Raw genomic sequence first — 27,369 nt, 5'->3', positions numbered from 1 at the left:
AAATTTTCTGGAGAAACTATTTTTGGAATGTAGTGCTGCAACATCTTGAAGTTTGGATTGCCTTCTTGGCAGCACTCAAGACTATAAAGTGAGCACAAGCAGAATTTTAATGGCTGTATTCAGCTTGAAGAAAGGCATCAGAAGGTACAGACCTAATTCTTTACCAGGTGCTTCTCTCAGTTTAGGTTTAGTCTTTCTTTGGGAGAAAACATAATCATTTTGACCATTTCAAACAAAAAGACCATTTTGTAAGTCACTTGTGTACTCCTGCATTACATGGGATGTTTATTCATTTGGTAGCAAATACACAAGCACAAAGATAACTATAGCAGGATTTCTCACCCCGCTAAATAATTCTCTGTCACACAGACATGCCAATGCTGTAGCTGCAGTGAACCTGAGCGGAAGTGTTACGGTGTTTGTCAAGCATTAATCTGCATCAGATTATGAACCAAAAGGCTTCAAACAGTGGGAGCTGGGAGTGGGTGCTTCCTGCCTAAAGAGACAGGGAGTTGTGCTTCATCTGCTGAGAATTAAATCATAACCAAATATTCTGAACTGTTATCACCTGTTATTCTCTGTGAGAGAAGTAAGCTGGTGTATGGACTGCATTTTTAAAATCCTGTTTGTTCCAGAGCGAGGATGGTGTTTCACAGGTTACCTCTGACAGGAGCATATTTTATGAGCTGTCTGGACATTGTTGTTCGTGTCCTTACAGGTTTATAGTGACCCCTCCTGTAGCTGCAGCGCTCGGCTGTGAGGGCAACAGTGCAACAGCACAGGCAGAGGAGAGAAGAGCAAAGGACAACAGGAATCAGCCAGACCCCCAAAGCTGCAGCTTCCCAGGCAGCTGCCTCATCACCCGACGTGGAATTCCTCCCACTGTAGCCTTTGGTTTCATTGAGGTGTTGCTTGCTGCTGTTCAGGTGAGGAGGGGTGGGTGCATGGGATAACACCTTGGCAGGCTTGGGGCTCAAAGCCGAGTGTGCAGTCTTGTCTGAGGTGGTGACCGACCTGCTGCTTGTTCTCCTAGCAATAGCAATGTCTACCGGGGAAGTTTCTGCCCTGGAATAGGCAGTACCTTCAGTCCTCCGCGATTTCAGACTCCAGGTGGGGGTGTGAGTGTTTCCTGGTAAGCCATGGCTCGTGGCAGCAGGTGGAGCTCGGAGCAGAGGAGAACCTGAGGTGGTGACATTGTGATGTTGGCATCTTCCCCACTCAGGGGTCTTTGTGCTCTGCTGCCTCTCAGATGTACTCGCTGAGGAGTGAGCGTTTGGCTCTTGGTATTTCAGTTTCTCAAAAATGAGAAGATCTGGATCAATCCCTATTAAATGAGGATAATGTTAGTTTATTGATAAAAGCTTGTCTGCATGCCCACAAAAAGGATCCATGGAGACAAAGGCAGGGCAGGGAGCCCAGATAATGCCCTTTTGGATTGGACATGTCACTGCCTTGGGTTATGGGATATCTTATGGGCTGCAAGGGATGTGCATTTTGGGATTGCACACGACTTACTATGGGATGCTTAGGGAAGGAACCGAAGGTGAGGAAAGGGTGGTATCTAGGCCATTGAGGGTAGGGAAATCCAGGAAAGCTATGTGTGTGTGACAGTCTGCAGCAGCAACTGGAGGGAAGCTGCACCCTAGGGGCTCAAACATCCCAGCAACTGTTGAGACTGGGGTCCAGACTGGGCACCCTGAGGTCGAGACTGGGAAGACTGAGAACACCTCAGCCCGGCTGCTGGGGACTTTGCATCGTATATATGTGTGTGTATATATACACATATTTATATATTTTCACTAACACAAAAGCAGGATGAGGCTTTTGGTGCTCCCTATGTTGGTGTGTTCAATCTATGTGTTTGGCTCTGTAACCTGTGTGCTCATGGTGTATGTGCCTAATGAAAATAAATGCTCAATCTTGTTACTGCATGGGTCTGGGGGCATGGAGCAGTGGCACCCTCCTCTCAAGTCTCTCAGAGGTGGGAGAGTATTTTGGCCAAGCACAGTATTGATGAGGTACTCAGAGCATGAATCTTGAGAGTTGGGTGTATCTTCAAGCTTTCTCATTGAGTGGAAAAAAGGGGGGAAGTATTTTCAGAAGTAGGTATATTAATGAAAAAGGAATTAAGTCTCCAATTTTTTAGGGTTGTGTGTTACTTCAGGAGGTCATTTAGCACAGCAGCTCACCTGGTATCATTTTAAAACTTCCTAAAACTGCTCTGTTTTCAGCCATTATAAACGAAATGCTTAATTACCTGTTGTAATGTTGTACAAAATGACATCAACTCCAGCCCTTAGAATGCAGCTTTCCAAAGCTGGGCAAGACATGTGCAGGCAGTTCCTGTTCTCATGAATGGCTCCATGGTAGAACACTGCTAGATTGCAAGAGACTGGAACCCATAAAGAACAAAGCTGAGCTTCTCAGCACAATGACCATTGCATTTTGCATGTCATGATGTTATTTAACATCAGAAGTTCATTATATTTGCCCAGATCCTGTGGGAAGAGAGACCAGATCCTGTGGTTCTCTCTTTATAACTATATAATCTATAAACTAATTGAGAATACAGTCAAAAGAGATTTTTATTTTACATCTGGACTAGAACAGCCATATGAGTTCTACTTCCCTATCTCATTAAATAATAACTGATTTAAAGCCCTTTGACATGCCCTCTAATGTCTCAGTTTTAGTTAAGATAGTAACAAATTTTGTTTGACTATATACAATTTTAAAAAGGAGATTTCAAGTTACCAAATATAGATTATCAGTTTCCTTTCTACAGGACAACAGTTACAATGTGCCTCTGCTTTCCTGCCTCAAAAAAATTTATAGATCCTGCTTCCACCCCCTCTATTTCTTCTTCAAGTGAAGGACTGTTTATATAAACATTACCCAAAATGGGGCGTTTAATGTGTGCCACGATCTTGCCAACAAGTACTCACCGTTCCTCAGAAGGCAGCAGGTTCTGCTGCACTGTTGTGGGGAGATTTCTGCATAACCCTTCAGCAGCTGGGCTCCCCTCCTCTGGGATTCCTGCAGGTCCACAAGGAGGCCTGGGAAGCGCCGGATCCAGCAATTCTTGTAGAAGGCAGTGGGTGAGCAGAAGCACTGGGACTCCCCAGCCAGACCCAGAAGCAGCAGCATTTGTGCCACTGCCACCAGCAGAGCCATGACCATGTGTCAGGGCCTCAGGGAGCCCCCCGCTGCTCCAGGGGTGCATGGAAGGTTGCACCAACACTGCAGAGACCATCCTTGGATGGCTGAGGATGCTGCCAGGTCTGCCAGAGGCGTGAGCCAGGGCAGGGTCTCCTCCAAACAGTGCCCATAGTGCTGTTTAGGCAGCTGCTGGAAGAAAGCAGACATTTAATGAGTTACAGAAGACTGTAAGAGAGATTATTATTATTATTGCTGTTCTCTAACTTAATTGTTTGGAGATGGGTTTTGAAACACAAAAGGGACAGGTTGTTTTTAGTCATTCAGAGAACTTGTTTCTGTAGTCTCCTCTCTCTCTTGTCCTCAGACCAAACCACGCAGGCAACCTTGAGATTTGGTGACTAATAGCAAGCTCAGCACATTGTTCCACCTCACTTTGTTCAGGAACACTGTTACACTCAGCACAGAGAAATAGTTCTGTCTAGGATCTGAACTTTATCTGGACACTGCAGAAATTTGCCTTCTTTGCTAACAAATGAACCTCCAGCCAGATGTGGAGGTGTAGATCTGTTCCCCTTCCTACACTGTTTCGATTGCAAGAATAATACAATTTTATTTGCAAAGATCTAGAACCAGATGGACTCTATGACTAGAGGGCTGGAACCCCCATTCAAGCTGTGAGTGCGTCCTCCCCTTAATAAGTTTAAGAATATTGAGCAGTCCATACAAGGTTTTCTGCTAGGAAAAGGCCCGTCAGAAAGAAAACACAGCTGACATACAGGGAGATGATTTTGAAGCACCTGGTCGGAAATCTGAAACTCCCACATTTTGTTTCTTAATCAATTAAGACCAAGTCTGATCCCCGCTTCCCACATTACACTTTTCACATAGAAAAACCTTAAAATATTACAATACACAAGTTTATTTAAACCCACTAGGCTGTATAGTGAGGTTGAGAGAGTCAGGTAGAAGTATGGTCTGCAATAAAAATTGGGAGTTCAATATATAAGAATATTTTACACTGTGTTTTTACCCTTTAAGATTAGAATCAAGGATTTTCCTCCTTTCCACGTGAAGTATAGAGCAGTTACATGGAGTGGGGAGAGTTTTAATTCTTTAGTCTTTACAGATTATGTTTATTTTTGAAGAACTAGGCCACCAGTTTGGAAATGAACTGACAGGTGTAATACTTTGTTCCTTACACAGTTCACTGGAAAATAAAAAAGCCCAGAGCAGGTTAACCCGTGTTGATCCAACAGCAAAGCCAAGGCAGTATTTTATTAATTGGAACTAAAATTAGGAGGATTCAAAATAAATCTGTTGTGGGGAATATGAGAATTAAACTGTTAGAAAGAGGGTATAGTGGGTATCCTTCAAGCCTCTATCCTGAAAAGCAGCTCTTGGCACTTGGGTTGTTTTATTTAGTTTTGGTAGCTTAATATTTTCACCTCTGTAAAAACCAGCACTTAAAACCTTAAATACATTTTTAAATACCTGATACCTTGCACTCAGTGGACTGCACAGGGAAGCTTTTAAACATTTATCTACCATTGCCACAAGCACTATTTACAGTGTATTTTTAAAAATGTTTGTTTCAGCTTTCCAAATATCCCAAGGTATCACTTGATTTGGAACACACTCAAAAGTTTGAAAGATATGCCTGTATTTTGGTATTATGTCCTATATTTAGTATGAATTTAGGTTCTGTTTTGTTCTGTAAGATTTGCATGCAAAAATGTTGATTTCTGATTGCTTTCCTCACTCCTACTCTTCCTGTATCTCCAAGAAGAGAAACCTGGAAGACTCTGAATAACTTGAGGAAGCATTTAACAAGGAGATTAAAAGTATTCTTTCCTCTTCCTCTCTTCCTGACTAAATTTTAAGGGCAGAAATAGCTGCAGGGAAGCTTTCTTTTTAATGAAAGATAAAGTGATTTAAACAAGAAGATAAATGGCTGCTTTAGGCAATTTCCTTTAAAAATAGAAAACTTCTATTACATTTCACCATCTTCTGCCAGCTTCCCCTTAATTTCACTTCGACTTTTCAATGGGAAATGTAAATTAGTGCTGAAATTTTAATTCACAGACATTTTGCAAGAAGGAAATCCCTAGGTCTTACCTGCAAACCAGCAGCTGATTTTCCATGTGCTCTGCAAAGAGGGACCAAGAGGCTGTCATTGATAACAGGGGAGTCTGTGGCCAGTACCAAACCAGCACTTCATGCTATTTAGGAAATCCTTTCATCTGACTCCTCACATTTCCTCCTGGAAAACAAAAAGGCAGGGAGGCCTGTTTCCTGTGAGAATATGAATGTTTTTGTGGGCCTTTCAGTAGAAGAGATATAAACGGACCGGCCACTCTGGAACAAAATTATCTTTTTCATGATCCTTCCTATAATCAGAAACAGTCCCCGAAGTTTCCCACCTGGGCTAGCAGTGAGAATGGCACAATCCAGGAGCTTCCCAGCACAAAGGATTCAGCATCAGGCCTTAACTCTTTTTTTGCCAAACAGAAACAAAAGCAGACACTTTTTCCATATGAAGTAACAGACTTGTCTTGATTTTTGGAACTATTTTTAGCTTTTATGGAATATATGGTTCTATCACTCAGAATATGTAAAGACCAGGAAGGATCTATTTAGTTGTAGAATTGTGGAATGGTTTGGATTGGAAGGGACCTCAAAGCTCACCCATTTGCACCCTCTTGCAATGGGCAGGAGCACCTTCCACTATCCCAGGTTGCTCCAAGCCCTGTCCAACCTGGCCTTGGACATTTTCACAGATGGGGCAGCCACAGCTTTTCTGGGAAACAAGTGCCACGGCCTCACCACCCTCACAGGGAAAAACTTCTTCCTAATATCCCATCTAACCCTGCCCTCTGTTAGTGTGAAGCCATTCCCCCTTGTCCTACACTACATCCCTTATCAATAGTCTCTCTCCATCTTTCCTGTAGGCTGCCTTCAGGCACTGAAAGGCAACAATGGGTTACACTGAGTCCTTCTCTTCTCCATGTATTGTGTGACAGAGAAGTTGGAAGGTGACAAGCTGAGAAGTGAGACCCAAGCAGTTCCCCAGGTGAGGTATGAACCTGCCCAAGTCCTGTAAATGTCAGTAATAAATTTAATGAAATGTGCAGCATAATCCCACGTGACATGAGAATTAAGTTCTCTGCCTGTGTTGTGCTCCACATAAGTAAACTGAATTTCAGGCCTGTGTTAAAATAATCTTTAACTAATTTTTCTGAGATATGCACAAGTATTTTCCCTTTATTATAGTAGTGGTAAGGTCAAAGTTTTAAGTAAGCCAAGTATATTGATAATTTCAGAATATGTCACTGTAACTCTGTTAAGGTTGTCTCGGTTTTGGGAGACAGGTGTCTGCTAGGGAGAGCAGGAGCCTCCCTTGGAATGAAAAATGTAAACCCCCTCCGTCTGAATTACAATAATTCTGAAATCAAGGGGCTCTCAGGCAGAGATCTGGGGATAGGAATAACAGTTCTTTACTAGTGTGTATAACAAGGCACACGAACAACAATAACTACAGCATTAACAAGAAAACAGAACCAGGGACCCCATGACAGCTTTCTCGGCTGAGATGGGAAGGGATGGAGGAGAGGCTTTGCTTCACAAACCCCCTTGGACAGTCAGTCCCGGTGCTCCTGCAGGGCTCTGAGGAACAGTCAGCTGGAACATCAGGGATGAGCTGAGATCCTGGGCTGGTGGATGAGGTGTATCTGCAGCTCCGCGGCGGTGCCTGGCACTGCCACACGTGAAGGCAGGACAGGGGGTGCGAGGCCACCAACGAAGAGGGAAGAAGAAGAAGCAGCAGCTCTGTCTGGGTGATGGCGAAATTCCCTTCTCCCCACAGCAACAGCTTTGCACCCAAAGTGTCCTTCTCTGAAGCTGAAGAAGCCTGAAAAACTGTCCCCACCCTCCCCTTTTCCTGCCCCCTTCCCCCCGTGGGCCCAGCCGAATTCTTTGTGTTCTCAAAGCACCCACCAAGTATCAGCAGTCGAGTTTTCCCCGCAACGAATGGGTAAAAATTCCATGGGCAAGCCAGAACTAAAAGAAGGACACCTAACCCCCAACAAAGGTATAAAAGTTATAAAAGACTAATATAACAAATCATGAATTAATGAAATGTAAATATGTGGAAAAAAATCAAACCAAGTCTTTGACGTTATTCAAATAATACACTTGCTTTCTTTCTCCTTTAAAATTTTCCTTGAAATAAAAACACTTGCAAAACATCTAAAGTCCAACAAAACAGTATTTTTTGAGAGAAGTGTTTTGAAAAAAAACCTGCTATTAGTGGTCAGGTTTTGGTTTGGAGCAATGTATCACATTTTTAATGAATCTGACCTTCGAGGTTAGGGAAAATTGGATCCAAAGATTCTGGTTTCAGTCCCATCCCAGCAACATGGTAAAAATAGGTGAAATATTACAGTTTCACTTTCTGGGGCTTCATGCAAACCATTTTTTAAACCCTTGTTTCCACGGGTTGCCAGGCCCTGAGATTCTCTAGGAGCTTGGCTTCCGACTAATTGTGGCCAAACCTCTGCACCAAGGCTGGGATCTGTGTGTTCAAGCAAAGAGCAAAACAAGTCTTAGCCAGGTTAGATTTATACAAATATGTATCTAGTGGCATGGCAGATTAACTTGAGCCAAGTTTTATGACAAAAGACACAATGTTTAGCAAACACTAATGAACACATGCTGATTTACAGCAGAAATTGAACTAGGCAAAGGGGATGGAGTTTCAATCTTGTGCTGAATTTTACAGAGCTGGATACTGAGCGGAAATCTTCTATGTGGATTACCATTCATCTTACCTAGTTATTATGTACTAAAATTCAGCTTTGCCTGTCTGCACCAGATTAAAAAATATCTGCTATTTTAAAAGCACACAGCTGAGTCTCCTCCAGGCACAGCTGCACAAGAAATTCCTGGCTGTGAATGCACAATGCATATGTGAAGAGCAAGCATCCATAACAGGGGGTACAGCAGCAGGCAGAGCACTCGCATTCAGATTTTGTCAGAGAACATTAATTTCACCTGAGGGAGTTTCAAGGAAATTCCTTACTGGGTCTGTGGTGTAAAAAATGGACCAGATTGAAGGCCATTGCAAGGATTTACACTCTTCCACCTCCACTCTGCTGCCTGGTACCTGGACTTCCTCATGATCCACAGAGAATGCCCACCATACACAGACTCTTGGGACAGCCTTTTTGCCACCCAGAGAGAGCTCAGAAGCACACACTTTAGTATTAATCACTCAGATGTGATTAATGAGTACTTAATAATAAACAATCTGTTTTCAAAAACATGCCACTCCAAGTATCTCTTCAGTAGTGCTGCAACATATCTTTATTGCAAGGAATAAATAAACAGCACATTAAAAGCAGAAAAAATAAACAGAAAATATTAGGGAATAATGTCTGAGCAAGTGCTATTAGAAATAAGAGTGCTTTCTTATTTTATTTTATTTTATTTTATTTTATTTTATTTTATTTTATTTTATTTTATTTTATTTTATTTTATTTTATTTTATTTTATTTTATTTTATTTTATTTTATTTTATTTTATTTTAATAGCATTCCTAATGACACTGGGTAAGAAGTGCTTTGTTTGGATGCGAATATGAAAAGAGAAATTACCTTGGCAGGTCATCCTTCACAAATGCTAGAGTTCAGCTGAAGCAAAATGATGCTCTGGTCAGTTCCTCTTAGAAATATCAAGATCCTTTAGAACACAAGACATTTTCAGTGCTGAAATACTGCAGGATAATTCCTATGTTCCATAGATGCTTACTTTGTATCCTGTGACAGGGAAAAGACTAAACAATGGCAGCAGATGGCAAATCCTTTCCAAAAGACCAATTCCTGTCTTGAGTAATTCCACTATTACTCAATTCACAGTTCCCTGGCAGTGCAGTAAATTCTCTAGTGTCTCAGAGGGCAGAATGTGGCACTTTATATTTATATTAGATAGCATGGATACTTTAAATATCCCAGATTCTGTTCTAGTTCACACTTTAGGCTAATAAACCTGAAAGGAATTAAATTTTTCCACAAGTTTTTTTTACTCGGTGTGGTCCTTTCCTCAGAGCATTCAGTCGGTGCTACTCTCTGGTTCTCAAGTATTACCCACTGTCTCTCTGGCTTTACTTTTCTTGTCTTTGTAGCAGTAACTCCTGAGTCTCTGTGATTCCTTGCTTTTGCTATGTTAAAATGCGTGCCCTGGCAGAGAAAGGCTCCGATTCTCTGTGTCATGGATGAATGGTCTCTTACAATGGAGTTGCTGTATGAAAAAAGCTTCTTCCATTTCCACATCTTTTTGAAAGAAAAGAATGATCTCTCTTCAGCCTTGGTAGTAATTCAGACATTAACTACAAGGAAATCGTTCAGGCACCAGACACAGGGAAAAATTATGTAGCACAAATGGCCAACACAACCCTGGAACAACAGAGCCTTTACTGACACTCTCTGGTGTCTGCACAGCCCCTTTGTTGGCACTTGGGAACCCTTTTTCTTGGTACTAATTTGTCTCTCAGGTACTGTGAAGAGAGGCCAGAAATGTCTAAAATAGCTTGAAGACTTTGCCCCAGGAGCCAAAGTCTAGAAGATAGGTATTGAAATGCTGAGGAGAGTTACCCTCGTCTTCCCCTCTGAGTGTTGTTCTTCATAGCATGTTCATTTATCATAAACTCATTTAACATCTACCATGCTTGTTTTCATGTTTGATGCTTCAGCATATTCTTGAAGGATGATAGATTGTCCTTCATATTTGTTTCAAAGATCATGCAAACCTTTTATGGCTCTGAACTACACATTTTGGCTTTGTAGCTCTAGAAATGGAGTTCCAACTCTGGAAAATGCATTTCTTATTCACTTAAGGTACAACCAAGATGATTGCTGGTGAAACAGCAAAGTTTTTTCTTTGATTCCAGTATAATAACACATATTACTGATCTCTTTGAATAAACCAGTATAGCACCAGAGTGGAAGACAGACAAAATTATCTCCACATAAGTGGAACAAAAAAGTAGCCCTTGCCTTGGTGCATTTGCAGTGTAAGTACTCTATAAGCACATCACACAGGCTGACTTACGGGTGTAGTAAAAATCAAGGGACCTGCCCTGTCAGCACACTCTAGCTTAGCACAACTGCCCAGCCCTGAGCCTGTAAAAAGCCCAGAGAGATGACAATCAGCCCAGTGAAATCAACTGGGTAAGGAAACAGACTTTCTGTAAAAGTGGCCACGCAGCATTGCTGACTCCTTTAGCACGTGAGAGCTCCTGGAGAAAGCTGTCAGAAGTTTGCTGGCAGGGATAAAACACTAGTACATGTCAGAAGTGATCCAATTCATTAACAAACCTCATGGACTGTGAGGAAGAAGGACTGGAAATCCCAAGCAGAGTGGCAGACATGGGCTCATCTGGCAACACATGGCCAGAGAAGAAATATTCCATCCACCAGGATGTGGTGTCAACACTTTGAGGCTGAACTTACCATAACTGACTGCCACGGCGACGGAAAGCCCGGAGCACCACGACTTCTCTAGAGACAGCCCTGAGAAGGGCTGGGCCGAAGCGCGTGTGAGCGGCTTCGGGCAGGCGAGTGATTCCAGCTCGGCTCAGCGGCGGCAGGCAGGCGACACGGGAAGCAGGGACGAGAAAGCTGGTCCAGCGTTCTGCTAAGCACAAACCTTTATTCAGGCAGAGCTTTGGCGAAGGGTGCCAGCAACAGCGAATCTACGGAACAGGGGAAAACCCGGGATATTTATAGGACAGGAGAGGGGCGGTGGGAAGCCCGAGATACCTGTATCGGGGTGGGACAGCAGGGGGGAACACCAATGGGGCACAACAGTTTAACATATCTAACTCAAAGATCCCTGGGACTGATACATTGTGCCTCTCTTACAGAGAAGTATCTTGTCTCCAGGGGAGAGCAAGGATCTCGGGCCCAGCGGGCTCCTCCGCACCCACAACTGACTACATGGAAAAAAGCATTCACCAATTAGGAGCTAACTTACAAATCCATGAAACGTAAGAGACTTCAAAGCAGATGTCTAAAAACAGCAATCCTCCTTTATTCCAACACGACAGCTTGCTGACCATGCCAAAACGAGATCTCTGTTTTCCTCAGGAATAATAATGATTACAGTTGCTTGAAATGTCTGTGGGAATTAAAGGGCAAGAAGGAATTAAGGGTTGGACTCCTACTGAGGTGGTGAGACACTTGTGTGTGATAATCTTTTGAAGGCTGAACCTGAAGCAGAGAAAAAAAGAGCCAAGTGCTCATACTTCAACTAGGTGTAAGAAACTCAAAAAGCAAAATGTTGTGGTGCTTCATTAAGAATAGAAGACAGGAAAGTGGAATTTGAATGTTAATTAAATAATGAGGAAGATTGAAAGAGGAACACAAACCAAACAAACAGTGTAACACACTAGCAGGAAAGAAAAGGAGAGGTGGTGGTCACCCAGCTACTGAAAGCTGCTGGAGACACCTCTTTGGGTCTGGTTGAGATCCTATAGAAAAGGACTTCAGAATATGAAATGGGCCACTCAAAAGCAAGATGATGAAGATACTTTGAAGTGAAGTGTAAAACAAACGTGCACAGAAGTCTACCTCACTTCAAAAAATGTTTCTATAAAAATCAGCAGAAAAGAACACCTGTAACAGAGATTGATATGTGTGTCATCTCTATGATCTAGAGTTAAGAAGCTGAAAATCAACAAAACAGTGGTAAAGGATCATGATTATTTCATAGAGGAAATGCTAAAAAGTAAACCACCCTGTCTTCCTTAAAAAGGGAAAAGTCCACAAAACAGACTAATACCATTGAAATATTTTAATAGCAGGGGGAAAAGATCCCTTCTGAGCAGTGAAAATAGGGAGCTGTCTGAAAATTAAGCAAGCTGCACAAACTGGACAAGAGTCACACCACTGCTAAAGGGAAAGATTTTCCATGGTCTGCAATATCAGAAGGAAATATCTTTATAAAAATAAAAAACATATTTTGAACATCTTTCTAGTAAGTATCAGCATATAAGAAGACAGACATGGCAGACCTCATCTGTTTCGACAGGTGGTAGGGTTATTTAAGATAAAGGATTGTCATTGTGTTTGAAGAATATAACAATGCAAACAGCAAATCTGTCAATTTATCCTTGCCCAAGATGCACAGTTATTAATGTAATCTTTCCTTGTTCATGTCAAACAAACTCAGGACCCTAGTACATAGCTCACTTATGAGATGTCCTGTTCCAGGAACTTAGTTTAAATAGAAAAGATGGAGCAGCAGAACAGGCTATGCAGTATCTTCACAGGGCAGACCAGGGGCAGGGACACGCAGGGGACCGGGAAGGCCAGAGCAGAGTCATGTTTTGCACTTGCCATTCCCGAGTCCCACTGCTGCTCTGGCCGTGCAGGACGAGCGACGGGGTATTCAGGTCGGGAAGGGATGCGGGAGTGCGAAGACGCGATGGCACCAGGGTGGCTGTGCCGCTCCTCCTCCGCTCTGCCTGTGCGCGGATCCCGGCACACACACCCTGCTTTTTCCCTGCGCGTGTGGCTCGGGAACGCTGACCCTCGCCAGGGATGCAGCGGTACATTTATGGCAAGGGGTTAGAGCTGCGGCTGCAGCTGCGATCCCGGCCCAAATCAGGAGAGGGGAGCACCAGGGGGGGTCGCTGCGCCTCTGGGCTATCCCCTGGGGCCCAATATTGGCCTTTCCACCGTGTCCCTGACACCCACCCTGGCTGGGCCCGGGGGATGCCCTGACGGCCCCCCCGCGGCGGACAGCGCCGGAGTGCTCAACATTGCCTTTTTCGGGCTTTTTTTGCTCTTTCCTCCCTGTGTGCGGGTTTTGGTTTTGTTTTGTTTTTTTCTTTGGGTGTTTTTTTGTTTTGTTTTTGGGTTTTTTTGGGAGTTTTTTGTTTGTTTGTTTTTCTTTTTTGTTAGTTTGTTTTGATTTGACTTTGTTGTTTTGTTTTGGGGGTTTTTTTCCGCTTTTCCTTGTCACTCCTTGCAGGGCCGGAGCGGCAGCCAGGATCCCGGGGCCGCTCCGCCCATCCCGGCCCGGCCCGGCCCGGCCCGGCCCGACTGGCGGAGGAGGAGCCGGCGCGGCGGCTGCGGCTGCGGCCGGGCTGAGGCGCGGCAGGCCCGCGGTGAGCCATGTCCCTGGCGGAGCGGCGGCGGGAGGAGGAAGGGGAGCGGGAAGGGGAAGCAGGGGATGGGGCCGGTGCCGGGGAGGAGGTGGTGCAGATCCGGCTGGGGGATAAATGCTACCCGGTGTGCAAGAGGAAGCTGATCGAGCAGAGCGACTATTTCCGAGCGCTCTACCGCTCGGGAATGAGGGAGGCAGGGCAGGGCCAGGAGGAGCAGCTGCTGCGAGGGGGGCTGAGCGCCCTGGGGCTGGAGCTGGTGCTGGACTTCATCAACACGTCCTGCCTGGCCCGGCTGGAGCAGGAGGTGGGCGGTGAGAAGGAGCCGCCGCTGCTGGAGGAGCTGGTGGAGGCCGCTTCCTACCTGCAGGTCACGCCCCTGCTGCGGCTGCTGCTGTCGCAGGTACGCCTCGGCAACTGCTTCGAGCTGCACCGCCTGGCGCAGGTGTACGGCCTGCAGGACCTGCACGACGCCTGCTTGGACTTCATGGCCGCCCACTACCACCAGGTGCTGCGCAGGCCCGACGCCCGCCCGCACCTCCTGCTGCCCTCGGCGCTGCAGCAGCAGCTGCGGGAGCGGCGCATGAGGGGCACGGCCACCCTCGTGCTGCTCGGGGACTTTATGGGCGCCTGTCCGCCGGGGCTGCCCGCCGGCTGCCACCCCGCGGGGGACGCGCCCTGGGCCATGCTCAGGTACGACGAGGAGGCGCAGCGGTGGCTGCCGCTGGCCAATAATCTGCCCACCGATCTGGTGAGCGTCCGCGGCTACGGCTCGGCCACGCTGGACAATTACCTGTTCATTGTCGGCGGCTACCGCATCACCAGCCAGGAGATCTCTGCCGCGCACTGCTACAACCCGTGCCTCAACGAGTGGAGCCAGCTGGCCTCGATGAACCAGAAGAGGTAACCCCTGTTCACTGGGGTACGCGTGTGTCCCTGTCTGGTGTTGAGGTAGATCACATGGCACTGGCTCAGCCTTAGGGACGCGATACAGACCTGTCTGTGCTCTGAAGGACCAGACAAACCCAATGTGGAAATTCCTTTCCCGCTTTCTTTGTGATGTACTGTAACTCCAGTTAAGTACGTGACAAGTTTTCCTGCTCTTAGTGGGGATGTACAGACTATACCAGAGCTGGAGATGGCCAAAACAATTTAGTTACAGCAGTTGTCCAGTGGTTTGTACTTTCATAAAAGTCTGAATGTTTTGTAGGTCTACACTTCAGTGAGATACCAGAAGAGCGTCAGGAAGACGGTGAGAAATTTCTCACTTGATGGGAATATTTGGATCTTTGAATCATTCATCATTTTGATAATTTTTTCTTTTTCACCTTTATCCTTTTGAACCATTTATTACACATTGATGTTTTAGTTTGCATTCAGAAACACTTGCGTAATTTATATTTGAAAGAGTAATAGAGATCTAGCCTTGAGGAAGGCCAAAGAAGAGAGGCCTTCTCTCTGGCCAAAGTTGTAGCTCCTCTCCCTTAAACACACTTTGGAGTTATAAAAACAAAGGCTTTCATTTCACTGAAACAAACTGGCTTTGTTTCCAACATGAACTTCCTCTTCATTTCCACTGTAGTAAAAGTATTTTAAATTTTATCTTTTCTCTGAAAAAGAAAAAGGAGGCCAAAATTTATTGTAGAATGGAAATCCTTTTCTCTATCTAATGAATTGAAAGAGCATGCACAGAGACCCAAGCTGTTGGCATAAATGCTTTGTATCTGGATAGTTCAATTGCAGTCTCAATTCCTAGCTCTATTTAGCTTTTGCCATCTATCCCCCTCAAAACAGGGATTAGACCTAAAATTAAGTCTTTCCCATTTCACCTTTTTTTTCCCCCGCCAATTCTTGTATTGTGAGAATTTTACTGAAATAATCACTCATCACAACTGATCAGAAACCATTTTTTTTCAGTGTTGCTGACTGCTTGGAACAGCGGTGGGAAAAGTTTCATCTGTAAAATGAATGTTTGGCTTTTAAACACTACAAACACCTTTTCTTACAGACCTGTTTCTTAGAGGCTGAGCCTGTAGCAGAGTTTCCTGAGGTGCCTGGGGAACAGAGATGTTTTAGCTGGCTTCATTCGACAGCAGGACCTGTGTAAATGGGGTTGGGAGCACTTGGCCTTCCTAGAAAAGGAGAATGAGGTCAGCCCGCACAGTGTCTCCTATGTAAATTAACTTCATCACAGAAGTCCCACATTGACCAAGTCACGAGGTTCTGTTTGTGTGATGTCTATAGCAAGAAAGCTGTTACTGTGTGTGTAGACTCTGCAACATGGGTTTTAAAAAAAACCTTTTCAAGGCCCTTTTTGCACCTTTTTTTTAGAGTTTGTGTATTCAAACTCTAGATGACCATTTTTCCTCCACACTTGGCCTTTTTTTTGTTTTTGTTAGGATGTATAAACATTATACTTGGATAATAAATACATGGATATTTTCTCCTATTACTGTTTGCAGTGGCATTGCCACACCAACTTAATCTTCAAACACATCTCAGGTGACACCTGTTCGAAGGTGTTCCTTTGAATAGAATTTCACATTGGCCATTTATTGCAGAAAGGCAGCAGGCAAATGGGTATATTTGGAATAATCTTTAGTCTTGCATTCCATGCTAATTATTGCAGGCCAAAAGGTACCTAGAATGACACCTGCAAAGTAGCATTGAGGATGTTGCTCCCTGAGTAACTGGGGGAGCTTTTTTTCATGGAAACTTGGCTGACCCCTTCAGAAAAAGTTTCTGATTTTACCAGCTTATGAAGTCTCAGCTCTGCAGTTAATTATTAATTTTTCTATCTGACATAACATGTCAGCTCCCTGGTGACCTGCTTGATGTTTAGTGGCAAGGAGAGATAGCCTGTGCCCTAGGAGCCAAGAGCAGGGCCATTTTTAACATGACGGGTTTGCATGCTACATGTCCAGTGCAGATGCCTGTCTGCCACACATCTGTGCTGCAATTAGAGGTACAGTTTGCTTGGCATTATATTTTTAGTTTGCTACGCTATAGTAAAATAAGCAGGGTGGTTGCCCAGCTTTCTGCTTAGGAATTACAGCCATGTGACTGTCTGGCACACAAATTTATGTCAGCTGATACAATTACATCCCGTGGATGAAATTCGACATACCTTCAGGAGGGAGGGCTTTGGTTTCCATTGAAGTTGGTTTGACTTCAGACAGCAGAGGATCTGGATTTGTTCTGCATGAGTGACTGCGTATGTTGGCCTCGAGGGAAGGCTGAGGAGTTATGGATTTAATTTTGCTGCTTTACTGTTCATATAAGAGTTTTCTGCCCTAAGAAACCTTTTAAGTTCTGAGGTATTTTTATCATGAATTATTTCCATTGTCATAATGGAGAATCCCAGGATGCTGGGATTCTCTCCATATGCTTAGATGAAACACTCCTAACTTACTTCTAAGTAGTAGATGAAATGTTTAGCAGCCATTCTGGTTTGGGTCTGCACTGTTGGATTTCTTTTTATGTGTACAGGTCTTATTACTTCAGTTTCAAACTTTTCCACAATAGGCAGCTCCTGTTTAATGTTCATGTGATGCCCCCAGGAGCTTCAGAGTGTGTTATTCCAAATTTGTGCATGCCCAAGGGAGCTAAAATAATGTGCTCAGGCTCACAAAGGAAGCCTATGACGGAGCATGGAATTTCTCATCATCTGAGTGCTAAATCCAGTGCTGATCGCAAATAGTCCATAACAGGTAATTTTCAGGTCGTTTTCTAGACCTTTTCATTCTAGAGGTGTTTCTGTACTTGGAATTCCCAAGAGACAGAATGACTTGAACTTTTTAAAAGAAGTTGTGTGTAAGTGTTGCCCAAGATCCCTTTGGGGTCAAGAAGGTAACAAAGTAGATAGGGAACTGTTGCAGTAATGTCCTTGAATACCTTTACAAACCTTTTTAAGTGAACACTGTCTGTTGAAATTTACTTTTTAAAAATAATATACTCATAGGATTTCTACTGCATGTGCCAGATAGAGCTGTATATTCCACTTCTATTTTCCTTCAGAACCTTCCTACTCATGGCAGGTAAATCTTCCAGGCCTGAAAGACCTGTGTAAGCCCCAGGCTGGAATTATGCACATGTACATGAAATATGATTTTTATGAGCAGTCTGTGTCTGAACTGTTGCCACTCTGAAGATTCTTATGGAATATAGAAGATGATGCTTCTGGGGAATGCTACTTGGTCAGGAGACCTTCTCCTTCTTAATTTTGTACTTTTTTTTTTTTTTTTTTTCTTTTTTTTTTTTTTTTTTTTCTTTCCCCCACTCAAAGTTCTCATGTGCTGGAAAAAAAATAATAAAATGATAGACTTCAAAATTTTTTTAAGTTAGAACTGGTCATACCTTACTTACCACAAATGTATCACACACTTTTAAAGCTTAATGTTTAATGCAGTGTACTCTGCAAGCTCACACAAGAAATATAAAAAAGAGAAAAAAAAAGGAACTTACTGAAAATATGTAAAACACTTTGGAATTGCTCCATAACTGTGTTTTCATGATTCCTTGTATCTGTTGTAAGTGCTTTAACTCTAGAATAAAGAAGTCATCTGATTTTTGAGAAATTTTAAGGTTAAATTGATCATTTGGCAGGAAGAAACAGTGTTGGTTAATCCAAGGGTCATGTTCTGCACCAGGACCAAGGCTACCTTGCAAATAAATACACATTTAACTTGCTCTTGAAATCCTCCAGCTGTGTAGATTCCGGCCTACACTGGAATCCTCCTCCCAGGTATCTTGTTTCCATCTTTAGCCACCCCTCTGATCAAAAAGTCCTCCCCAGTATATGGGCTAACTCATTTTTGTTGTACACTAAGTGAGATTGTCAGTGAACAAAAACCATGTGTGCTGGTCCTTTGTAGCCACTGCCACCATGGCCTCCTGCAGATACACCTAGCATGATCCAGAGCCACGGTGGGGTTTTGGGAAGCTGTGGAATGTTGTCTTGCATGCAGAAAGCTTCTCTGACCTCCAGCTCCTTTACATTTGTGCATCATACTTTCCTTCTTTTGTGCATGCGCTTTGCACTTTGTTGAGTGAAGAATGGATTTTGAGTGATGGTAAAACCCCACAGCTGCCACTTGCTGCAGTGGTGTTCCTGGGGTCCTGTTCAGAGTGAATGGGGGCAGCAGAAGGCAGCTTATACCTTGGCTTGTCCCAGCAAGAAGGGACCCACTAGGCCTGGTTTTTGGGGAATACGTCTTGATCCTTCAGGTTTAGACAAGTAGCAGGTGCGAGTGGAGTTCTGTCATGGTGGAATCTGATGGATTTGGCCCAGCTGTTTCCAGGCTGTAGTCCATGGAACTATTGGTTGTGGAGAGCTGGCTCCCTGCTCAGTGTTTGCTTTCCTTGTTTCCAGTTGCTTCAACACATTAAAAGAGTATAAAAATGCACTAAATATTTCCTAATGTGCACTCTCCATAAAGACACCTGTTGTTACTGGCATGGAAAGGTGAATGGCAGAAGTTTTTCATAACATATTGAGCCATTGTCCAGACTTTCATATAAAGTGTGCTCATGGATATTTGCAGCTACTTTTGAGTAAAATGAACCTTATTGTTAATGAATTCCATAAATCTGTGTTTGAAGTGGTTAAATGACTGACACAAAGGTTTGTAGCCTCCTTTTAGAATACTTAAAGCTGCAAGTTGTGCTGCTTGTATTTCAATAGATAGTTTTCCCTTTGTTAATTTGTGGATTTTTTTTTCTTGTCCTAACTTTTACAACACTTAAATTGCTTTGAAAATCATAATGTTTTGCAATTAGTTGTCCTCATTTCATATCTGCTTTTGATTGCCCTGTTATTCTGGATTTTCTAAACTGGAAAGCATAATTGCTATTGAGGGAATATGAACAGACTAACCTAATTGTAAATGTTGGGGGGGAAAAAATGAATAAAAAGCAATTAATTCCTTTAAAGGAGCATTTTAGTTTCCAAAGCTGTATCAGGCTGACAAGAACAAAGTGATTCCATCTGGAAACAAATCCTTTTTCCAAATACATTTAATAAAAAGAAGTTGCAGGGCAGTCTGCAGCTAGGCAGGGTTCGTTTTGTCCAGACAAAGCCCTGCAAAAGTACTTAGCAGTGAGTTTTGAATGATGCATTCCAGCAGGGTGGAACTCCCTTTGCTGCCCAGCAGGCCGGTGCAGGTCTGAAACATCATTTTGGTTTTACAGACATGACAGTTCCATGTTTGGCTTTGCACTGAGCCAGTGAGCTCCAGGGACTGCCACACATCCAGTTAATTGGGTCACTCATGATAAAATCTCAATTGGCTCAGCAGAAGAGAAGGAACATCACTTCTAGTCAGTGAGACTGTTCCTGGGGAGAGGAAAAGCTCATCCTTTGTTAGACCAGCCTCCCTAGCTTGAAGGAAGAGCTGCACACAAGAGTTCTGTCTTCACCTCCTCCAGTTTCTTCCTCCAGATCTGCACTTTTAATACCCATTGACCCATTGTTTCTGTCTGCATTACCTTCAGGGTGTGAGTTAGGAGACTTCTTATGCTTCAGGAATTAGGAAGTTGCCCTTTGCCATGTGCGAATTTTGAGAGCATAGTGGAACAGACTAAGAAATAAATGACCTGTTTGGAGGGCATTGCTCATGGGGTGCAATGTAATTTTTGTTCAGCTATGGGTAGAACATAATCTACAGATATATCTTGTTTCAGAGGATGTATTTAGTAGTTTAATAATGAATAGGGTACAGAAGATTCTCTCTTCTTTCTTTTGCAGAACAGGATTCAATGTGTTCCACTTTAAATTGCTTTTTTATTAGGGTTATTAGAGATTGCATAATACAGCCTAAAGCAAGCATGCATTCATAGACATCCATCAAGTCTTGTTTGAAATTTCTGAAATTTTAACTGAAATTATATCTTTCACTCTGCATCCATGTAATGCATTTTTCTCTACCAATGGCACATTTATAAAAGCCAATTAAAAACGAGGCATCTACTGAGGACATTGGTTATCTGAACATCTAGGGCTGAACTGGCACAGAATGAAAAATAAAATATTCCTTAGTCTCAGCAGCATCATCATTAATATTCAAACTGTCAGTGGCTACTGTCCTGAGTAATCGCAGTGTAGTTACAGCATTTCGGCCTTGCACAGAAGAGTTCAGATGCTGCAGACACTTCAAGTAGTGGTGAAAGCTGTGAAAGGTGATGAGTGTGTCAGAGCCGGGATAGGAAGAGTTTTCCTCTCTATTTCTGTACATGGATGCACCTAATTTCAATGCTGCAATCTGTTCTTTCAGATCCAACTTCAAGCTCCTGGCTGTCAGTGGAAAGCTCTATGCCATCGGTGGCCAATCCCTTTCCAATGTGGAGTGCTACAACCCGGAGAATGACTGGTGGAATTTTGTGGCATCCATGCCAAACCCTCTTGCAGAATTCTCAGCTTGTGAATGCAAGGGCAAGATCTATGTTATTGGAGGATACACTGCACGAGGTAACAAGTTTGCTGTTCCTTCTTGTTGGCTTCCTGATCATTTCCAAGGGCCAGATCATTTTCTCCTGTTTTTCAGGAGAGCTTTTGAACTCGTGCAGAAGGCTGCATAATTCTCATTAGAACACATAGAAATTAATTGCTGGTAAAAAATAATTAACAAAACAAAACAATATCTCTGTCAGGGAAGAATCAGGTATTTACATTTTTTTCAGAGGCTGTGTGGACCTGGGGCTCTGTTACTTGCAGAGAGCAAACTGATTGGTATTTCAGCACCCAGCTTAGCCACTACCCCTTTTCTTAGATGTTGATCACACAGTACAGAGAGGTCTCAACAGATATACTTTGTTTACTTTTTAAATACCTGTTTTAGACTGTCAGAAGGAAAAATTCATAGAAAATATCTTCCTGCCTTAGTATTTCTCATGTATTAATAGATGTCATGGTCTTTTCACTATAAAGTTTCACAGGAAAATTCAAGCTCTACCTTAATAGAACAATCAAAAACTGAAGCAAGAACCAACACTTTTAGCTTATTTAATTTCTCTACTAAATTTTCTGAGGACACTGTACAGAGGTAAGAATTTGGAGTTTCATTCTCTTCTGACAATTGCTTTTCTTTATCCAGTGGGCAAACAGGTTCAGTTAAAAAGAGATCCTATTTGTTCATTCCTTATGTACATTAGTGCCATTTTTTGAGAGGAAGGCATTTTCTCAGAGCTTTAGAAGTCAATTTTTTAACCTTCTCAAATGTTCGGTATTTACCAGGATTTTGTAAGTTGGAATTTGGCCTTTGCCCACTTCAGTTGACCACAGAAGTTTTAAGGGCTTTCTTTCCAAACACAGAATGAAATTAGAAGACAGATTAGCTTTTGCAGACAGTACTGCAAGCAGAGCTAAACTGATGTTAGAACAAGCTTCTAGTGTCTGAGCAGATTTGAGCTCTGAATTGTTTTAAAGTTTATAAAAAACATACTGCCACCCCTTAAAGTCCTTCTGGTGATGAAATACATTTTTTCCAGACCATTCTGACCAAGAGTCTGGTGGCTTCTGTGAGGAAAATGCGTCTGTACGGAGAGCTGTGCTATGCTGTGTGTGCTGCAGTCCCAGTCTTCTGGTCACCCTCACTGCAGGATCTGCCATTGTGCTCCATCCTGTTCAGCACTGGGACTCTGAGATGTCTGCCATGAAACACTTACTGTGTTAAGAAGTGAAATCCAAAGGGAAACATCCAGTGAGACAAGATAAGGGGTTGAAACAGATTAATGGGAAGTCTTGTCTCTAGAGACCAGGGTTAGGGGTTTGGCATTTTTATCTAGAGAGAGGGAGAAAGAAGGGTGAAAAGAAGGTAAAAAACCTCTGATTTGGTTAAGAGTGCTACACAATTACAGGAAAACCAACTTTTCTCCTACACCATCTGGACTCTGCAAGTTCCTTTTCTGATGCTTGTGCTGTGCTTTCAATAGGATGCCTACTCCTGGTGTCATGAAGAGGAAGATCAGTACATTGCTGATTCAGATCGCATTCCTTTAAAACTCCTCATTCAGGCATGTGCAGTCAAGATTTCTGCCCTCTGTCAGGCTCCTGACTCGGTACTTGCTGCCTGTGGGTTCAGCTGAAGGAGAGTTTTGCATTACTTCTTGCTTCCTCCACACTCCAGGGGATCGCTGCTGCCCTCCAAACCTCTGTCATTTCCCAGGTCTTTTCCTAAATGCCTTTTTCAATGGAAATAGGACAGTAAAAAAACAGGAAGTGTTGAGCAGGATAACTAGCACATTTAGGCTTCTGTTTCCTGTGCTTGTTATAAATAATTTCCTGAAGGGTCAGAATCAGTTTTTCTGTGACATCTTGACTTAGGACAATTAGCAGACTTATAACCAGAATTGCCACAATTACACTGGTGATTTTCCTTCTGAATTATGCCATTGTCAGAAAGTATTAAGACTTAAGGATCTGAGAAATACCAAGGTTTATTTGCTGGTTTCCTACATTTACTACATAAAAGACATGCAGTAATTAATGGTTTTTGTGTAATGTTATTTTTAGTAATTTTTGGTATTTCTGTGTATATACCTCAGTTTTGGTAGATTTTGTGGGCTACTTTATTAAATTTGTGTAGAGCTTTCTCCTGAGACTGCACTTCGCAAAAGATGGCAGGATCTGGAATTTCCCACTGTAAGTTTTAATGACACTTCTTGAATAAAGTCCTTCTCTTGAGTTTGCAACTCTCACTTGTGAACCTAGATCCTAATAGAAATTCTGTGTCAGGCACTGTTGTGTCCATATTTTGTGTTGTGGGTTTTGTTTTGGGATTTTTTGTTGTTGTTTCAATGAATATAAAAGACCCAGGCTGTGGACTGAGCATGTGAGGTCCATGTTGCAATGGGCTTCTATTTCATACGCCTACTCTCAAATAGCACATTTTCCAGGGGAAATTTACTGCTATAGATAGTCATAGAAACTTAACTGGACTTCTCCTCCCCTTAATGAGTTGGAAAATGATGGGTTGTTTGTAGACAAAGGTCATCTATATGTAGAGCTGCAGTTTCACAGAGCACTGCCATGAGAATAATCAGAGTGCAAATGCTGGATGGAGCAGCACCTCCCTGATCATGCCACTGATGCACTTCATTCACAAGAATCCAGTTATATTTCTGACTATTTATACATGTGCCCTTACAGAATTTGTCAGTATGTCCCCGTCTGCTCTTTCCCCTGGGAGCTCATCTGGAAGTCGTTGTGCAGGACAGACGGGTAACATGGAGCAGATTTAATAAAAGACCTGTCTGGAGTCTGCAAACCTGTTCCTGCTTGTCATGTGAGGTTGGATTTGAGCTCAGGTCTCCAGAGACTGGACTGAATTTACCGAGTCATGTGCATTCTATGATAATTTAGTGAAGACTTGGGCACAGTCAGGGTCTTCAGCCAGGGCTTCAGGGTGGCATTGTAACAATTCTGTGGAATAACACTATTGCACAGAAATGTGCCCACTCAGTTGTGAATTATGGAGATGATTTCAGCTTCTTTCTGATGGCAGAACACAGAGTTCCTGGTTCTTAGATGATTTTGACAATGTGTGTTTCTCTCCTTATAAGGTGCCCTTAAGTCATCCAGGCCACTTGTTAAAATGTAACCATCTTTACAAATTTTATTCCATAAAACTTTGACATATGGAATGAAAAGCAAAGTATCAAAGTTAAGATTGGATGATAAATCATCACTCGACTGCCATTAATGAAGTGTACTGTTTTTAGGATAGTGTGATTTATCTGTGACCACTTCTGGAGAGGGGACTATTGCTCCATTTCCCTCTTTGTAAAAAAATTCTTTTGTATCAATCAAAGACAAAATTAAAAGCATAAGCCAAAAAGTAGGGATAAAATCTGCTGGCCTAGACAATTTACATCATGTAATGTGCCAGAAGTATCATATTTTTTTTCCCCTGTGCCAAGGAACAGAACAAAGTTTCTTGTCAAGGGCAAAGAGCTGTAGCTGTCGGTGATCACCATTTCTCCCCTGGTTTACCCTGCAAGTGTGTGAGCAATCTGCAGTAAAGGCTGGGATGCTTTGTAGGAAAGAAAAATGCTCCCCCATGAGTGCCTGCTGACAGAATTATTTATTTGCGAATGTCTCCTCTCTGTTTCAGGCAGGAACATGAGCATCCTGCAGTATTGTCCCACTTCTGATTCCTGGACCAACTTGGAGCTGTGCGACGTGCACATCCGCAAGCAGCAGATGTTGTCTGTGGAGGAGACCATCTACCTGGTGGGAGGCTGCATCCTCGACCTTGGACCAAACCAGAGATCCGGCCCCAGCGAGGACCTGCTAACGGTGCAGTCCTACAACACTACCACCAAAGAGTGGCTCTACCTCAATGAGAACTCATCCAAATCTGGCCTTAACTTGACTTGCACTCTCCACAATGATGGAGTCTATATCTTGAGTAGGAATATTACTCTGTCTTCCAGCTTGGAGCAGCGTCTCTTCCTGAAGTATAACATCTTCACAGACAGTTGGGAGTCACTGGGGCGTTTCCCAGCCTTTGGACAAAACATTCTGATCTGTTCTATGTATTTGCCTGATGGGCGAGAAGTGTAACAGCATGAGGGTTTTCTTTTCAGTTCATTAATCGTTCTTTGATGAGATATTTCTCCCTCTGAATAATTCCATTTTCAGAATGTAATGTGGTTGCATAATGCAGGCATAAAATACTGATTCTGTTCTCTAAAAAGGTTTCAGAGTCCAATATGAAGAGAAATGCTTCCAGAAACAGTTTTAAGATGTTAATTTAAACATTTTACTGGTTTGGATTAAAATTTCACCAGGTATTGTTTGCAATTTAAACATAAAATAATTGTGTTGGCAACTGATACAGAAGTTCCGAAAGCAAAACTCATCAGTCTGGTTTTATTTTTCATCTTAATAGACAGCATAGAACAAAACATATACATTTTTAAAGTTGAAACAATTCAATAAAGTAAAAAATTAGTATAATCAAAATCACAACAGGATTTATTTCTTTTAAAATACAGGCAAGCAATGTTCTGTCAAATGTGCAGTTTCAAATTGCTTATGCTGTCCCCATTTTATCTCATGGCAGCAAGTGAGATTTTCGAAGATGCCAGAAATTGGGGTCCCATCAAGAAGAACTTCCTCTGGATTATTTATAGTGCAATGCTTTGCCAGGGACTGGTAGGAATTGCCTACAGTTGCTAATTGGAAAGTAGATGCTCCTTTAATTGAAGTTGGCAGCATTTCAAGCTACTATTAAGATAGAGGTAAAAAGGCTCTTTATTCAAAGGGCGGAATTTCCTAATTGTCATAAAGGTTTAAGTTTTAGTTACCTTGTTGTGTTCTGTAGTGCCTAAAACTCAGTTTTAAAGATCAAATTGTAGTTTCAAGCTGCCTGTTGTGAAATTGTCCTTGAGCATGAGCAGAGGTGATTCTGCTCCAGGTCCATCCTGCTTACATCCTGCAACACTCCTGTTGGACACACCTGGAAGGCTTCGCTTTTGTAGATGACCCCCTGAACACCTTCCCCAGAGCAGGGCCATGTGAGTGTTGGCTCTTCCTTGTGTCATCAGGAGAGGTTGCCTCAGGTTTGCCAGCCACTGTTGTTCGTCTCTATGAAGGGCACTGTAAGGTGCTCACTGTGAACCTTCCTTTGTGGGGATTCTAGATATCTTTGTCGGGATACTGCAGGCGTTCCTTCCCGTTCCTGCCTCTTGCCAGAGAGAACTGTGGCCATGATTGGTCCCTTTTCTCCATGTAGCTGACAAATGCAGAAGTGTCTTGAGGTGCCTGCCCAGGTCTGGAATGTGTGTCCTCACAACACAGAGAGGAAAGAGGTTACCATGAGAAGAGCCAGGTTAGACATGTGCGAAACACATTGTAGGTATGCTGGTTCTGCTCCAGCTGCTCATCCACATGATGAGATTTAAAGCACCTGAACACATTCCCAATGTGTGGAGATATCTTTTTATTTCTTCATTAGAATTCAGGAATCTGAATCTTTTGAAAACAGGGGCCTGTTGTACAGAGGAGGAGGCAGCAGTGGTTCCCTCAAGGTCCTTGTAACTCCTTGCTTTTCCACAGTTTTGAATAAAACCAGTTCTTACTAAAGGGTTACCAGTCTTAAAGTGCATTGCCAATCACTGCTCACACATTAATCTTGGTGCTTCCAATCACCTGTCGTAACGCAAACAGAAAATCCCAGAAAACTTCTCCAGAATGAGAATGTTTGTATTTGAACATTTTTAGGATTAAAGAAACCACAACACAAGGTATTTTGGATGTCTAAAATTTAGCTTTTTGGGTGGAACTTTTGCAGCCTGGTGGAGAATGTCATGCATCAGCCCAACATGGTGCCTGTCACTCAGCTATGTTTGACTTCAATTAGCTAAGTCCATGTTGATGTGTTTTTATTTCCTTTGAAGACATTGTACAGCTGCTGTGTTTTGACAGCAGTATCAGACCACACAATTGCTCTTCTGCAATGGAGCAAGAAGGTGACTTTCATAAGATGCTTCTTTCAGAAGTGTTTCAGAATAAATATAAGCAGGGTGCCATTGTCTGGTGTCACATTATGCTAGTTGCTTTCCTAAATTTATTTTCAGTTCCAGATTCAGTACCCTACAGTCAACTGTGACCAGTACTGGTGGAGGGAATCACATCCAAGTTGTTCCATTCTCTTTCCTAGCAAACTGACCAAGAAACTGCTGGGTTTGCAGTGGGGTGTATCAAATCATGTCCTTTCAAGCCCATTCATTTCTTAGCGCAGTCATAACTCCAAAAACTATGACATCATCTTCTTGGTGTGATTACTCTTTTTCAGAAGAGGCCTTTCCACACTGGGTTTATCTTGGTTTCAACTTCCAGCAATCAAGTGACCACCTTGAACACCTGCTCAAAAGCAGAAGACAAAGATGTGTCTGACTGCAAATACAGTCAGACCCTCTCATCAGTCCATGGTGCAAATGCCTCCTACACTGACATTTAACAGTACTGCAGTCAAAAATCAAAACTGGTGTTTAATTTAGTGGTAGCATTAATTAGTATACATTACTACAGGCTGAAATAAAAATAA

General features: G+C 42.8%; 2 protein-coding genes across 2 annotated transcripts; one reads left to right on the top strand and one right to left on the bottom strand.

The window, feature by feature from the left end:
- Positions 1-650: 650 nt before the first annotated feature.
- On the bottom strand, positions 651-3,174 carry LOC131573909 (MANSC domain-containing protein 4-like). The gene is made up of 3 exons (XM_058828278.1): positions 2,946-3,174; positions 2,258-2,392; positions 651-1,324 (listed from the first exon to the last, which is right to left on the bottom strand). The coding sequence occupies exons 1-3, from the start codon at positions 3,172-3,174 to the stop codon at positions 651-653; spliced, it is 1,038 nt and encodes a 345-aa protein (XP_058684261.1).
- A 10,157-nt stretch (positions 3,175-13,331) lies between these two features.
- LOC131573904 (kelch-like protein 42) lies at positions 13,332-25,642 on the top strand. The gene is made up of 3 exons (XM_058828265.1): positions 13,332-14,224; positions 20,593-20,786; positions 24,430-25,642. Exons 1-3 carry the CDS (start codon positions 13,332-13,334, stop codon positions 24,879-24,881), a joined length of 1,539 nt encoding a protein of 512 aa, XP_058684248.1. The 3' UTR covers positions 24,882-25,642.
- Positions 25,643-27,369: the final 1,727 nt, after the last annotated feature.

This window comes from Poecile atricapillus, chromosome Z, assembly GCF_030490865.1.
Source record: "Poecile atricapillus isolate bPoeAtr1 chromosome Z, bPoeAtr1.hap1, whole genome shotgun sequence".
Classification (NCBI taxonomy): domain Eukaryota; kingdom Metazoa; phylum Chordata; class Aves; order Passeriformes; family Paridae; genus Poecile; species Poecile atricapillus.
The sequence above is the reverse complement of the archived record's forward strand: the minus strand, read 5'-3'. Positions and strand labels throughout refer to the sequence as shown.

Excerpts from the sequence above, each read along its gene's own strand:
- LOC131573909 (XM_058828278.1), bottom strand. The coding sequence starts at position 3,174 with ATGGCTCTGCTGGTGGCAGTGGCACAAATGCTGCTGCTTCTGGGTCTG. Across the intron at positions 2,393-2,945 it reads CTGCTGCCTTCTGAGGAACG|TCTCTTGCAATCTAGCAGTG; the intron begins GTGAGTACTTGT and ends TATGGGTTCCAG. Across the intron at positions 1,325-2,257 it reads TTTGTACAACATTACAACAG|GGATTGATCCAGATCTTCTC; the intron begins GTAATTAAGCAT and ends CTCATTTAATAG.
- LOC131573904 (XM_058828265.1), top strand. The coding sequence starts at position 13,332 with ATGTCCCTGGCGGAGCGGCGGCGGGAGGAGGAAGGGGAGCGGGAAGGG. Across the intron at positions 14,225-20,592 it reads GCCTCGATGAACCAGAAGAG|ATCCAACTTCAAGCTCCTGG; the intron begins GTAACCCCTGTT and ends CTGTTCTTTCAG. Across the intron at positions 20,787-24,429 it reads TGGAGGATACACTGCACGAG|GCAGGAACATGAGCATCCTG; the intron begins GTAACAAGTTTG and ends TCTCTGTTTCAG.